The following is a 13,746-nucleotide window of genomic DNA, read 5'->3' as shown; positions in this document are numbered from 1 at the left end:
TTTGAAAGGACCATATAGAGGTACTCTGTTTTTAGCATAAACTCTTGATGTAGCAGGTATGTTTTCAACATTAAATTTTTTATTAGCATACTGTTATCATTATGGCATTATCATATGATAATCTGATAATCAAAACTCTGATTTTACAGGAAAAATATTTCCTCTTGCATTTTCAATAACATATTCAGAAAATAATGAATCATGGAATTGGTTTTTACACATATCAAAAATGTTTTTGGTGTAAGGGAAGGAATGCGTATAATTTCAGACAGATATCAGAGCATTAAAAATGCAATAGAGAGTGTTTTTGCTGGAGAAGTTCAACATGATATTTGCATATATCATTTACTAAGTAACATGAAAAGCAAATTCAAAAGGAATCAGAAGACAATTAAAGATCTGTTCAAAGCAGCAACAAGAGCTTATACAAAGGAAGAATTTAATACTCATATGACAGAGCTTAACAATATAAATCCAGTAGTTATATCTTATCTCAAGGAAGCAGGATTCAAAAGGTGGGCAGTTTCACATTCTGTGAAAAAAAGATATAACATAATGACTTCAAATACGGCTGAGTCATTTAATACAGCAGTAAATAGGACAAGAGAATTACCAGTTACCATGCTTATGGAATACTTGAGAAGCTTGGTACAAAGATGGAGCTACAAAAACAGAATTCTTGCTAGAGGAACTTTCACAATATTGACTACCAAATATGATTCTCTGCTAAGGGAAAATTATATTGATTCCCTCAAAATCGAGGTACGCATTCATTTAAACATAATAATATTCTGTTTATTATTAGCATTCTCATAATTGTCAGTTATTTTTTAATATTATCATCTATTTATCAGGTTCACTTTAATATTATCATCTGTTTATCAGGTTCATCCATCTGATGATGACATATTCACTGTTACTGAAAGTGGTAAACCCTCCACTGTTAACATCAAGGAAAAATCTTGCACATGCAACAGATATCAAGAAGAAATGACTCCATATAAACATGCTGCTGTTGTATTCAATTACAAACATCAAGACCTAACTGAATATTGCTCAAAGTATTTCACAAATGAAGAAATGCTTGCTACATATGCAGAAACTGTATATCCGATTCCTAAAGAAGAAACATGGGAAGTCACTGCAGAGGTTGAAGATGTCATTGTCTTACCTCCTATAGGAAGAATTAAACCTGGAAGACCAAAAAATAGAAGAATAAAAGGTGCAACTGAACAAAAGAATCAAAATAAGTGCAGCAGATGTGAAAAATATGGACATAATCGTAAGACTTCTAGAAATATTCCAAAAAAAGGCTAGAACTGTTCATTGAAAATTGAATTGTACGATTTTTCATTCAATAAAAAGTTTTAATCATTCTTATATAATGTATTAATGATAGGTATGATAATATTATCATATGAATATCACAACCTAATCATATAATTATCAAAAGCATTAGACAACTTATCATTATCATAAAATTATCATCATATAATTATGACATGCTTATCACCACCTAATCATTAATTATCATGGGAGTATCATAAATTTTATCATTAAAATGTAGTCACATTATCATAAACTTATCATTTATCATCTGAGTATCACCTGATTGATTATGACATAATTATCACCTGATTATCAAAAAACTAAAATTTGTAATCATTAGTCACATTATCATAAACTTATCATTTATCATTTTATCATAAAGTTATCACCTGATTATGACATAATTATCACCTGTAATCATTAGTCACATTATCATAAACTTGTCATTTGTCATTTTATCATCTGAGTATCACCTGATTATGACATAATTATTACCTGAGTAGCAAAAAACTAAAATTGTAATCATTAAAATGATTTAATAAAGTTATCACATTATTATGACATAATTATCATTTAATTATCATAAAGTTATCACCTGATTATGACATAATTATCATCTGAGTATCAAAAAACTAAAATTGTAATAAACTTACACAACCATTTTTGTTCCAGAATCACATTTACACAATCACAAAACTTTAGTATAAGTACCAAAAACTAAAAACAATAATTCATTCAGAAATATAACCACATTTACTCTTGATCTTCCACCTTCCATAAATGTACAAATTAGCTGCATATCTTTCACGAAGTCTAAAGACATCAATATTTCTCGAAATTGTCTTCCCTTCTATCAAGTATTCAGCAAAAGTCACAATGTACAAACAACAATCTCTGCATTGTTTTTAAAAAAATGTCACTGTCTCAACATTTGAATTATTTATCTAAAATCTATAATTGAAAAAATAAAAAGAAAGATGAAAGAAAAAGAAAGAAACTTACGCTTTTTCTTGAACATGAAGTCTGTCAACATAAGCTACAACAAATGGATTAGTTTTACTCTTGTCCATAAAATAAACAGAGTGGAAGTTGATACCACTCCGATCATAAAATCCAACAACATCCAATATCAGCGGAAGCAATGTTGCATATGCAGTCATAACAGTAGCAGTATGATTATCATAAAGCTCACTCATACGAGAGTCGTACACAAAAAAAGTCCTATACTCAAAACTGAGTTTAGCAAGAATCCAATGGTCATGGAATTCACCATCAACTTTAAGGTGAACTGGAAACAGTATATTCTTCACATCAGACCAACACCTCTTATAACCATCTTCTCCAACAATGAAATTATACGATTTAGCAAACATTGGTAAATCAGTTACACTATGTGTCTCCTGATAGAGTAAATACCCATTCTGAATATACTAATCAAAAAAATTACCACATACACTGTAATCATTGTTCAGAAACAAACACTTCTTCCTAAAATATGCAAACAGACAATCAATATGCTGAAGAAAACAAAATAAAAAAAGTTAAAAAATAGTAGGAGTATCATATAAAAGCTCATTATAATAAGATAATCATACAGATAAAACTGTTATCTTAATATTATCATTATATTATCATCATATTATTATCATAATATGATGATAATATTGTTAACATACAGATAAAAACACCATTATCATAATGTTATCATGTTATTATCTTAATAATATCCTATGTTATCATCATATTATCATTTCAAGAAAATACCATATGCTTATATAAACTATAATGATATAAATAAATATAACTTACACTTGACTCCAAATAGGCTCCTGGTGTATGAAGCTTGTAAAAGAAATCTTTAGTACCAATACCCTCTCTACCAAGCCTTAACACTGGTCTTAACATTTTATAGTTTGGATAATAAATTTCATTCCTACAAATTTCAAAACAAAATGTTAAAAACAAATAAAAAAACATCGACAGTATATTAAAAAAAAATCAGATAACACAAAACTTACTTTTCATTTTTCTTCTTGTATGTGCCAAAAGAAATTCAGTCATTAAATTCAGAAAGTCATTCTTGATTACACATATCAGACACGCTTACAACAATTAAAGGATTACGATTTACAAACGTATTACCAACTGCTTGAACTTTTTCAGGATTGTCTAAGTTGCGAATTTTCATCAGCAAAGGAAATTTTTTTGTTATCACACTTGAGCTATTCTCCAACTTTACATACTTGTTCAACTCTTCACTCAGTTTCCTTTTTACAAGCTATTAAAATACAAAAAACAAATTATAAAAAGCACTGATTAAATAAATAACATTATAATTAAAAATAAAATAAAATGAAAACATTACTTTCAATCTCCTTTTCGGAGCAGCAACTTTCTCAGTTTGAATAATTGTTTCATCAGTGACTATCTCTTCTTTCAAAACTGTTGTTTTAGGTAATTCGACCTTATTAACTAGAACAGTTGGTTCAATTATTTCTTCCTGCATAAATAAACATATTTAAAATAAGTGCATATGCAAAAATAAAAAATAAACAAAACCAAAATTTAATAAATACCTCAGTACGAACCCAGCACGACAAAGATGCAACAAGTGAAGATACTTGTTGCTCACAAGCAGCATGATCAGCAATTTCAGTATCACCAAATTCATTTGTTTCCTTCTCTAAAATTATATTTGCAGAAGGAACATTTAAATCTGATTGTACAAAAGGAGGTGTTATAAACTCATCGCTGCATACTTCACTAAGCATCGCAACTTCAGATTCAATTAGCTCATTTATTTTTCTTGATTGATCAACTTCTTCCACAGCAGCATAACAAACATTCTGCTTCACCAAGAAAATCAAGAAGAAATGATATTATCATAAAAGTATCATACAGTATCATACAATTATCATGGCGCACTAATTACAAACATATTACATTAAAAGAAATGATATTATCATAAAAGTATCATAAAAATATCATACAGTTATCATGACACACTAATTACAAACACATTACATTGTCAAATACATGTTATCATATAAGTATCATTATTAGATTAGATATGAAATTATGAAAACAGAATCACATATAACAAATTATAATTATTATATTTCTAAATTTAAATAAGACATTATCAGTCAGAATCATAAAATGTCATTACAACACATATAAAAAGAAATACATTATCATTAGATTATTTTAAATATCAGTATCTTCAAATTGTAAAGACACCTCCAACTCATATTCTTTTTCATTTAATACAAATTTTTCATTCTCTTGAGCAACTACAGTATCAACAGCCTCCCTAGTACAACCAACAACCTTCTCAACATGATCAACTTTCTTAGCTTGTTCATCCAGCTCAACTTTTTTAGCTTGTTCATCCAGCTCAGCCTGCTCAATATCATCAATTTTTTTGAATCCTATCAGACTCTCCATCTGCATCCATTTTATCAACCAACTCAGCTTCCTCAACTTGTTCAATTTTCTCAGCCAACTCAGCCTGCTTAACTTCATCAATGTTTTCAGTAGACTTATTAGGATTACTATCAAAAAGAGCATCCACGTCAAATTCCTCTCTGAGTTATCAACAACAGTGTCAGCTTCAGCAACAACACCACCATCCATCTCACCACAAATTCCTTCCTCAATTTCAGGATTATCATGCAACAAGGCTTCCAACTCTACATTAACCTCAATAACAATCTATAAAAAGAAAGAGATTAATAAGAAAGCAAACAATAAATTATATAGCTGTTAACAAATTTAAAAGTATACATTTTCACCATCAGCACATTCACCAACATGTTCAGCATTTTTACTATCATCAAGATCATTCGGCTGAACATTCTGCTGGACATCAGCACTCCGCCTCAAAACCTCATAAGACACGCTATCATCATTCTCAGTTTCTTCCGAAGAGCCAATGTTTTTCTCATTATCAGTCTAAAAAACAAATATGAAGAAATTAATATTTAGAATAATAAATATATTTGAAATAAAAATATCAAATACCTCAGAGTCAACATTGTCACTATCAACAGAATTATGTATCTTCTGTTCTACAGTTTCAGCTTATATTTAACAAAATTTAAAACATTTTAAAAATTATCATACAATTATCATAAGAATATTATCATACAGTTATCATAATATTATCAATATAGTTATGATAACATTATCATAAAATTATCATAGAATAATGGTAGTATTATCATAATGTTATCGTACAATTATAACAAACTACATACCTTTCCAAAATTGACTTTGAAAATATCACTTAATTGATTTACTTCAAAATTATCAACATAAGCACAAATGCGCTTTCGAACGTCACACTCCAAATCAGAATAATCAACATCATTGTCAAAAATCGGAGCTTTCAATTCCTTGACAAAGTTAACGCAAGCAGACCTTGCCACTTCCATGATGCTAACTTCAAATATACAAGCAGTATTTCTTTCTTGCGTCGCAACGTGACCTTGATTATAGAGTCCATTAACAATAAGACTACTAGACTCATCATCAGTTGCTACAATATTTGAAAGGACTGTGAAAAATACACAAATCAATCGAGAAAAAATTAAATAAGCATCATTATACCTTTTCAGTTTCATCATCAAAAACTTTAAAATTAAAGTTCTGCATTTTTTTTATATCCTTCGGTATCCAACGCAGTAACCGAGGATAGGCAGCAGCATCGTTCAAAGTAGACAGGTACTGAGGCACAGAAACTAATGTTTCATAAAACCAGAATTGGATGGCATATGGAAATCCATAAAGTCGATAGAAGGTAGATTCACTTGATGACTTCAGTTTAGTTGAGAGCTTGTTCTTAATAGACTGAACAAATAATTCAAATGAATATTTTCCCCATGGAAAATCATCATAATCAGAACTATCCAGCAAGTGAATGAAACGATCTTCAATCAAAGTAGTCCCAAGATGACCCAAAATAAAACATTGCACCATGTAAAGCTTCGCAAACTTTACAGCCTCATCATCATTCTCCCAAACAGCATCAAGAAATTTTGCTTCAATAACCTGACGTGTAATCTTGCTCTCATCACTAAAAAATTTATTAAAAAAATCACCATCCTCAAAATAATCAGAAAATCTTGACTCGTCAATTCCACAAACAAGACTGCTAATGAGACCAAACTCATACAAACTGAAACACAGGTTCTGAGATCCGTAATTAAACTAAAGTTCAGAAAGATTGGCATGATGCACCTCCCTTAAAAGTAAAGAATGTATGAGTCTAAGACTAAGTACATCCTTGTCCATCCATAAAAAAGAATCAAACCTATTGTGCTTTAAAATAGATAACTGATCATCATTAACCTTCGACTTTATATTTTTGATCACTGAATTGGAACTTGCATTTCCAACTTTCCCAACAAAACGTTCCTTTGGATCAATTAACAAATCAAACTTCTGCAGTAAACAAAGACAAAAAAACAAAAAAATAATGATATCATTTAAAACTCAGGCAGAAACTTCTCAGATATCACAAATTTATTATATTATCATCAAATAATCATCATATAATATTGTATGATCAATACAAGATCTTCACAGTGTTATCATGTTATCATCATGTTATAATTTCAATGAAAGCAATCATTATCATCATATTATCTTACAATGACATTATATTATCATCATGTTATAATTTCAAATACAACAAACATTATTATAATGGTATGACACTGTGAGAAAGAGTAATATTTTATATTATCATAATATTATCAAAACAATATAATTCATACAACTATCATAAAAATGTTATCCTATCAACAAAATTATAATCATATTATCATAATATAATCATCAAACAACAATATATTAACAAGAAGTTATCTTAACTTCCTTAAATCAACACCTCTTCATATTATAATATGATAATCTATCACATATTTATCAAATACATTATCATGTCATAATCATACAGTTTATCTGACACATTATCATGTGATTACCATGTTACACCTCATCATATTATCAGTATATTATCATGTGACTGTCATAATATTATCATTTCATTATCATAACAAAAAAAAAAAAAAAATACCTGCATAAAATCACTTTTATTCAAGTTATCAGTACCAAGCCTTTTCCTCTTAATATCTCTTTGGTGTAAAACAACACCTCCTTTTCTTTTACAAGCAACATCCTTTTTCACAGACTTAAATTTTACAATTGCTTTCTTCTCTTTTAAACAGACAACAACATTAGAGTTAATAATATTTTTACTTCTCGAACTCCTACAAAGAGGAGAAATACCAGCCTTTTCCATTTTCTTCTCAGGACTCTTAGAAGTCTTCTTTTTACTCAAAAAATCAGATAATGTTTCTTCAAAATCACTATCACTCATATTGTGCAATTAACTGAGAATCAAAAACAAACACAAAAACACTTGATCAGTTAATAAAACAAACAAAAATATATAAATATATAAATGCATGAACAGATTAACAAAATAAAATCATTATAAAATCAATGCTAAAAACATAATGAGATGATAAACACATCTAATTAATAAAAAAAACAATGCTGAATATACAATCAGATGCTAAACACAGATACTAAATGTAACTGTAATTACTCAACAAAACGATATCGTCAACAGAGAAAAAAAACAGAACACGTATAAAATTCTCACCGGAGCACAATGAAGATGATGAAAGAAACGACAACGAGCAATGCGACACAGAGAATCGTAAGCGGAGAAGAACGAGAAGTTAGGGCAAAAAGAAGAGGCAAAACGAAGAATCAAAAAGTTTCAAAGATTCGACAGAAAAGAGAGAAAAGAAAAACTGAGCAAAAAACAAATAAATGAGCAATAATCTGCTCCTAGAGTAGAAAAATAAAGATTTAAAAGAACGGGAGTAAAAAATAAATAAGCTAGGCAAATATATTAAAAAAATGACACGTGTGAGTAAGAATAAAAATAAAATTAAAACAGGAAGTATTTTACGTATCTTTTCATAAGGGAGGTAATCTTTACAAATATTTTTAAAATTAGAGTGTTTTCTCAAATTTTCTCAAATTAAAATTAGGAGAATTTGTTTACATCTATATCTAAAGTATAAAACTGAAGCAAATTGACTGTACATTGAACAGTAAATTTGGTTCAGTTTTGTACCCTTTTACATCATTTGTGTGGTTCTCTATCGACTAAACATTGCTACAAGACATGTGAGGCCATAATTATATCTGTTAAATCACATCTAGCTTCATCATTGCCTACATATCTTATTTCTATATATTAGGTGCAATTTATTCTTTAAAATAACCAGATCCACCAGTTGAAATAACACTATAATGATATTCTCCAAGTATATTACGTGTAATTTATTCTTTTAAATAACCAAACCAACCAGTTAAAATGACACTACAACAATATTCTCCAAGTTTCTGGTTACTTGATTTTTTATACTTAAAAGTGAAGCATATTTTACTATACATTGAACAGTGAATGAATAGTGCATTAATGTTTTCCTTTATTATCTTTCACTTTGATAATCTGGAATACGAAAGCCATATACACATGATGGGGTAAGTTGTCATTTGCTGTCATTAAAAAAAGAATTTGCTTAAGAAGGTAACCGTAGGGGTCATTTTAACTTAAGAATAGGGGTCATTTAGCTTAGCTGGCACCTAGCTATTCTACTGCCTTATCAAGAAGCACATATTATAGCAGTTACTTGACAATTTTGTCCCCGTTAGAATGTGCTATATAATAAAGCACACCCAACAGCTGCCATCCATCTTTCATGCGCTCAACCTTCTTCTGTCTATTCACTTTCTTTTTCGAGGTTTTTTTCTTCTTTCTTTCTGCTTACAAAATTTAGCAATAAAACGGGCCAGTTTCTTAAGAGTAGATAAAAAGAAAGCCATAAGCAACCAATGTACACATCTTACGTGTTTACCCCAATAGTTACTGCTAGGCTTTTTATTTATTTTTCCTTCAGGGAGTGTTGTTTGTATTTTGCACTGTTGTTCTGGGTTCATTTGCAGGAATAGAGAGTACGAATTAACATGATAATTGCCAATCAAACTCAAATCCCCAGAAAAAGGTAGAGAAATATGCACACAAGGTTGACAAAGATGGTTCCAAGGACATTATCATGAACACTGAAATCCATTTGCAAACATAATGACTAATTTAAAGTCCAAGCAAAGAAAGATGTGAAAAATTACTACAAAATATTCAAGTTTATTTGAAATTTAATGTTTTTCTAAATTCGTTGGATCTTCTAATAAACAAGGGCCATGGCAACATATATTTCGTAGTTGGTACTTGATCCGATCACGAATATAGAAAGATAAAAATAAAGAAAATTCTTTATAGTATATAAATCTCCGAAGCTATACTATTATTTCAATGCTTATGTAGCGAACCTACAATAAATATGTATTTTGATCTGGTGAGATTTTGTTTTGTTATTGGTGGCTAGAGGAAGAGGAAATGAAATGGGATATCTGAAGTGTGATTTAGGGACGTTATTTGATGCGAGAACATGATCAAACGATGTTTAATAGTCGTGTATTGGATCAGATGGCTCAAAATTGAGTAATGCAATGGACGGTCAGATAAGGTTTTTTTTTTTGAATGGACGGTTGCCTGCGATATGCTCTACTTAGCCAAAGCGCGTTGCGGGATTCATAAAAGTCTCCAACTGCACACCATAATACATGTTGAAGTACTACTACCGTTGTAGTAGATTTCTGATCTCTTCAGCTTGGATTTCTTAGGTCAAAAATACCCTGATCTGCAAGACTGGAAGCCTAAATTAAAGTGAAAAATGAATTATGTGCTTCAATATACTTTAGGTTCTCAAACGGTGGTCCTGTTAAAAATATTGCTGAACATAAATAAATAAATTTTTACTTCTAAAGGTAGTGTTTTAGCAGTATTCAAGTTAATAAATGAACAAATATATTGGTCATGAAAACAATTAAATATACCCTTAATACATTAAAAATTAATAGGATTTTAATAATTCACAATGTTTCTATTACTTATTATTTATTTTAATTTTAATTTATTTATTAAAAATAAACGGGGTTAATAGATGCCGGGATATCCAAGCTTTTGCTATATTTCACTTAGATTACTGTTTTGATTTTTTTTTATTTTGGTCACTAATTTTTTTTTCTTCAATTTAGTCACTAAACTCTTCAATTTTATTACCAAACTTTTGATTTTGGGAAAATGTGCAAAAATGACCCTCATGTATACCTCATGTATTTTATTGGCACTTCATGTATTTCGGATCTCAAATATGACCCTAACGTTGCGAAAAAGTATCAAAAAAACACAAAACATGGACGACGTTAAACATAAATGTGTTCGGTATTAAACGGAAATATTAACGGAAGGGTCATTTTTGACACTTTTTCAAGACATTAGGGTCCTTTTTGAGATCCGAAATACATGAGGTGCCAACATGAGACACGGGCTATACATTAGGGTCATTTTTGCACCTTTTCCCTTTGATTTTTTTCAATTTCATTATTAAATTTTATTTTATTTTCAATTTGGTCTCGAAAATCAATTGCCACATTGTTGAAACAATATTAAAGTTTAGTTATAAAAAAAATCAAAAATTAAAATAAAATATAGCGATAATTTGGATATGTCCAATGTATATTATCCAAATAAATGATTTTTAAATTGAACAGCTCATTGAAAATAAATAAATTGGTAAATATTTACTGTTAATAATCTATAATATTTTTTTTTTGGTGAAAAGACCAAAAAAAACTTTATAAACTAAATGAAATAGAGATTACACCTAGGCAACTTGCAACTGGGCTTAACTAAAGCTGAGAAGAAGAGCCAATACTAAAAGAAAACAACTGAATAAACAAAGCAAAGAGCACTGCTAGATACTGCATAAAATTACAATTTTATCTCGTTCATAGCTTCTGCTATTGCACCTCTGGGATCAATAAACTTGTGATTCAACACATTCTTGATCTTCTGGAGGATTTGGCTGGCACTAGTTTCTTCATTTTTAAACACTTTCCTGTTTCTTGCTGTCCATATCATATACACAGAAGTTGTGAGCACAATTCTCCTGAACAAGGCCATAGTACTGCTGCCTTTAGCCTTCCTGCAAAACCAGCTAAAAATTCTTCTTCAAGACCTGATATCAGAATTACACTTGCAACTAGGCAGAGTCTTCATCCAGATACTTTTAGCCACATCACAATCATACAGACAATGGTTAAGGGTTTCAGTAGCTTTTCCACAAACATCACAACAATCATCATTTATGACACCCCAAGCCTTCAGCTTATCCTTAGTCTTCAGCCTCCTTTTGACAGCAAGCCACAAAATGAAATTGTATCTAGGTATAGTATGCTTACCCCAAACAACTTTATGCCATTGAACTTCGCTGCTATGAGTCCTGAGAATATCCCAAGTTTTTTTAATTGAGAAATTCCCATTTTTAAGAACTTTCCAACTGATGGAGTCTAGAGAATCCTCTTTAACAACCATACTGTTACTGATGTCTTCCCAAGCTTCTTGATTGCAGACTTCTGAAACTGGGAATGACCAATCATTATCCTTCCATAAATCTGCAACCAGAGCATCTCTACCAATTCCAGAACTTCTCATCTTCACTCTGGGGTACTTCTCAAAAAGAGAGCAACCATGGAGCCAAGGGTCCCTCCAAAACATGGTATTTTTACCATTACCTAACTCATAGTTAGAGATACTGATAATATCTTTTTTAATGCTGAGTAACCCTTTCCACATCCAACTAGTGTAGTTGTCATTTTTGGCTCCCCAATAGCTGACTTTCTTAAGCTTATTATGCTTAATCCACTGAACCCATAAAGCACTGGGTTTGCTCATGATGTACCAGACATGCTTACAGATGGCTGCCCTGTTCCAGATACCCATGTCTTTTATGCTCAGGCCACCCTCCTTCTTCAGCTTCTTAATCTCTTTCCAGGTAATCATGGCTTTGTTTTTTCCATCTGCCTTTCCAGACCAAAGAAACTTTGAGCAGATTTTCTGGATCTCTCTAATGACTTTTTTTGGAAGGATAAGGATGGGAGCCCAGAAAATTTGCATGCTCATTAAAACTGACTGGATCAATTGGACTCTACCTGCATATGAAAGGAATTTGCTGTTCCAGGAGAGGATTCTGCTAGTAATCTTATCAATAATTCCCTTACAGTCCTCTCTAGATAACTTTGTAGAAATCAAAGGAATGCCTAGGTATCTTAAAGGCAAGGACCCTTCCTCAAAACTCAAAGCATTTTTTATATCAGTTTTACTGCCCTCATCAACATTGCAGAAGAAAATCTGACTCTTGCTGTTGTTAACATGCAGGCCAGAAGACTCTCTAAATTCTTTAAGACAGTCCACCAAGAAGTTGACAGACTTGATATCACCATAGCAGAACAATAACAGGTCATCAGCAAACATTAGGTGATTAATATTCAGAGCTCCACACCCTTGATGGAACTTGAACTCAGGCCTAGTTTTACTCAACATTCTGGATAAAACTTCCATACAAATCACAAAAATTAAAGGAGAGATGGGGTCTCCTTGTCTGAGACCTTTACCTGACACAAAACTATCCCCATTCCTACCATTCCAGGCTATGTAGAAGCTAGGAGTTTTGATACAGTTCATGATAAGCTTAATAAAACTCTCAGAGAAATTCAACATGATAAGAACCTCTTCTATATAATCCCAGGTGATTGAGTCATAAGCTTTCCTTAGGTCAATCTTAAGTAAACATCTAGGATAACCCTTACTGCAGTGGTAATTCTTAACTAGCTCATGTGCAAGCATGATGTTATAAGCTATAGACCTATTAGGCACAAAAGCTGACTGATTAGGAGAAATAATATTATCAAGTAAAGGACTCAGTCTATTAGCTATGACCTTTGTAATAATCTTGTAAAGAACATTGCAACAAGCAATAGGCCTAAAGTCATTAAGACACTCAGCATGATTAGTTTATTGGGATAACTGAAATAGCAGTAGCATTAATCTGCTTGAGAATTTTACCTGAATTGAATGCTTCCTGAACTGAGATCACTAGGTCCTCCTTTATGGTATTCCAAGCTTTTTTATAGAAATGACCATTGAAGCCATCAGGCCCTGCTGCCTTATCTGAGCTTATAGAAAAAACAGCCACTTTCACCTCTTCTTCATTGATTCTTCTCATGAGATTAGTACCATCTTCATCAGAAATGATATTTCCATTCCTCAAGTTACTGCTAATGTGCCTTCTCTGCATATCACTTTTACTGAACAGGTTTCTGTAATAGGAAGTCATTTCCTTGTGAATATCCTGATTGGAAGTGATTACTCTGCCATCCTCCAGCTTGAGCAGAGGAATACAATTCACCATTCTCCTAATCTTGATGGAG

The 13,746-nt window shown here is 31.1% G+C and overlaps 1 protein-coding gene across 1 annotated transcript; it reads left to right on the top strand.

The window, feature by feature from the left end:
* Positions 1-252: 252 nt before the first annotated feature.
* LOC126681664 (uncharacterized) lies at positions 253-1,317 on the top strand. Its single transcript, XM_050377211.1, has 2 exons — positions 253-762; positions 886-1,317. The coding sequence occupies exons 1-2, from the start codon at positions 253-255 to the stop codon at positions 1,315-1,317; spliced, it is 942 nt and encodes a 313-aa protein (XP_050233168.1).
* The last annotated feature ends 12,429 nt before the right edge of the window (positions 1,318-13,746 follow it).

Source organism: Mercurialis annua, linkage group LG5, assembly GCF_937616625.2.
Source record: "Mercurialis annua linkage group LG5, ddMerAnnu1.2, whole genome shotgun sequence".
In the NCBI taxonomy this organism is placed as follows: Eukaryota; Viridiplantae; Streptophyta; class Magnoliopsida; order Malpighiales; family Euphorbiaceae; genus Mercurialis; species Mercurialis annua.
Note: the sequence above shows the minus strand (reverse complement) of the source record. Positions and strands in the feature narration are given on the sequence as shown.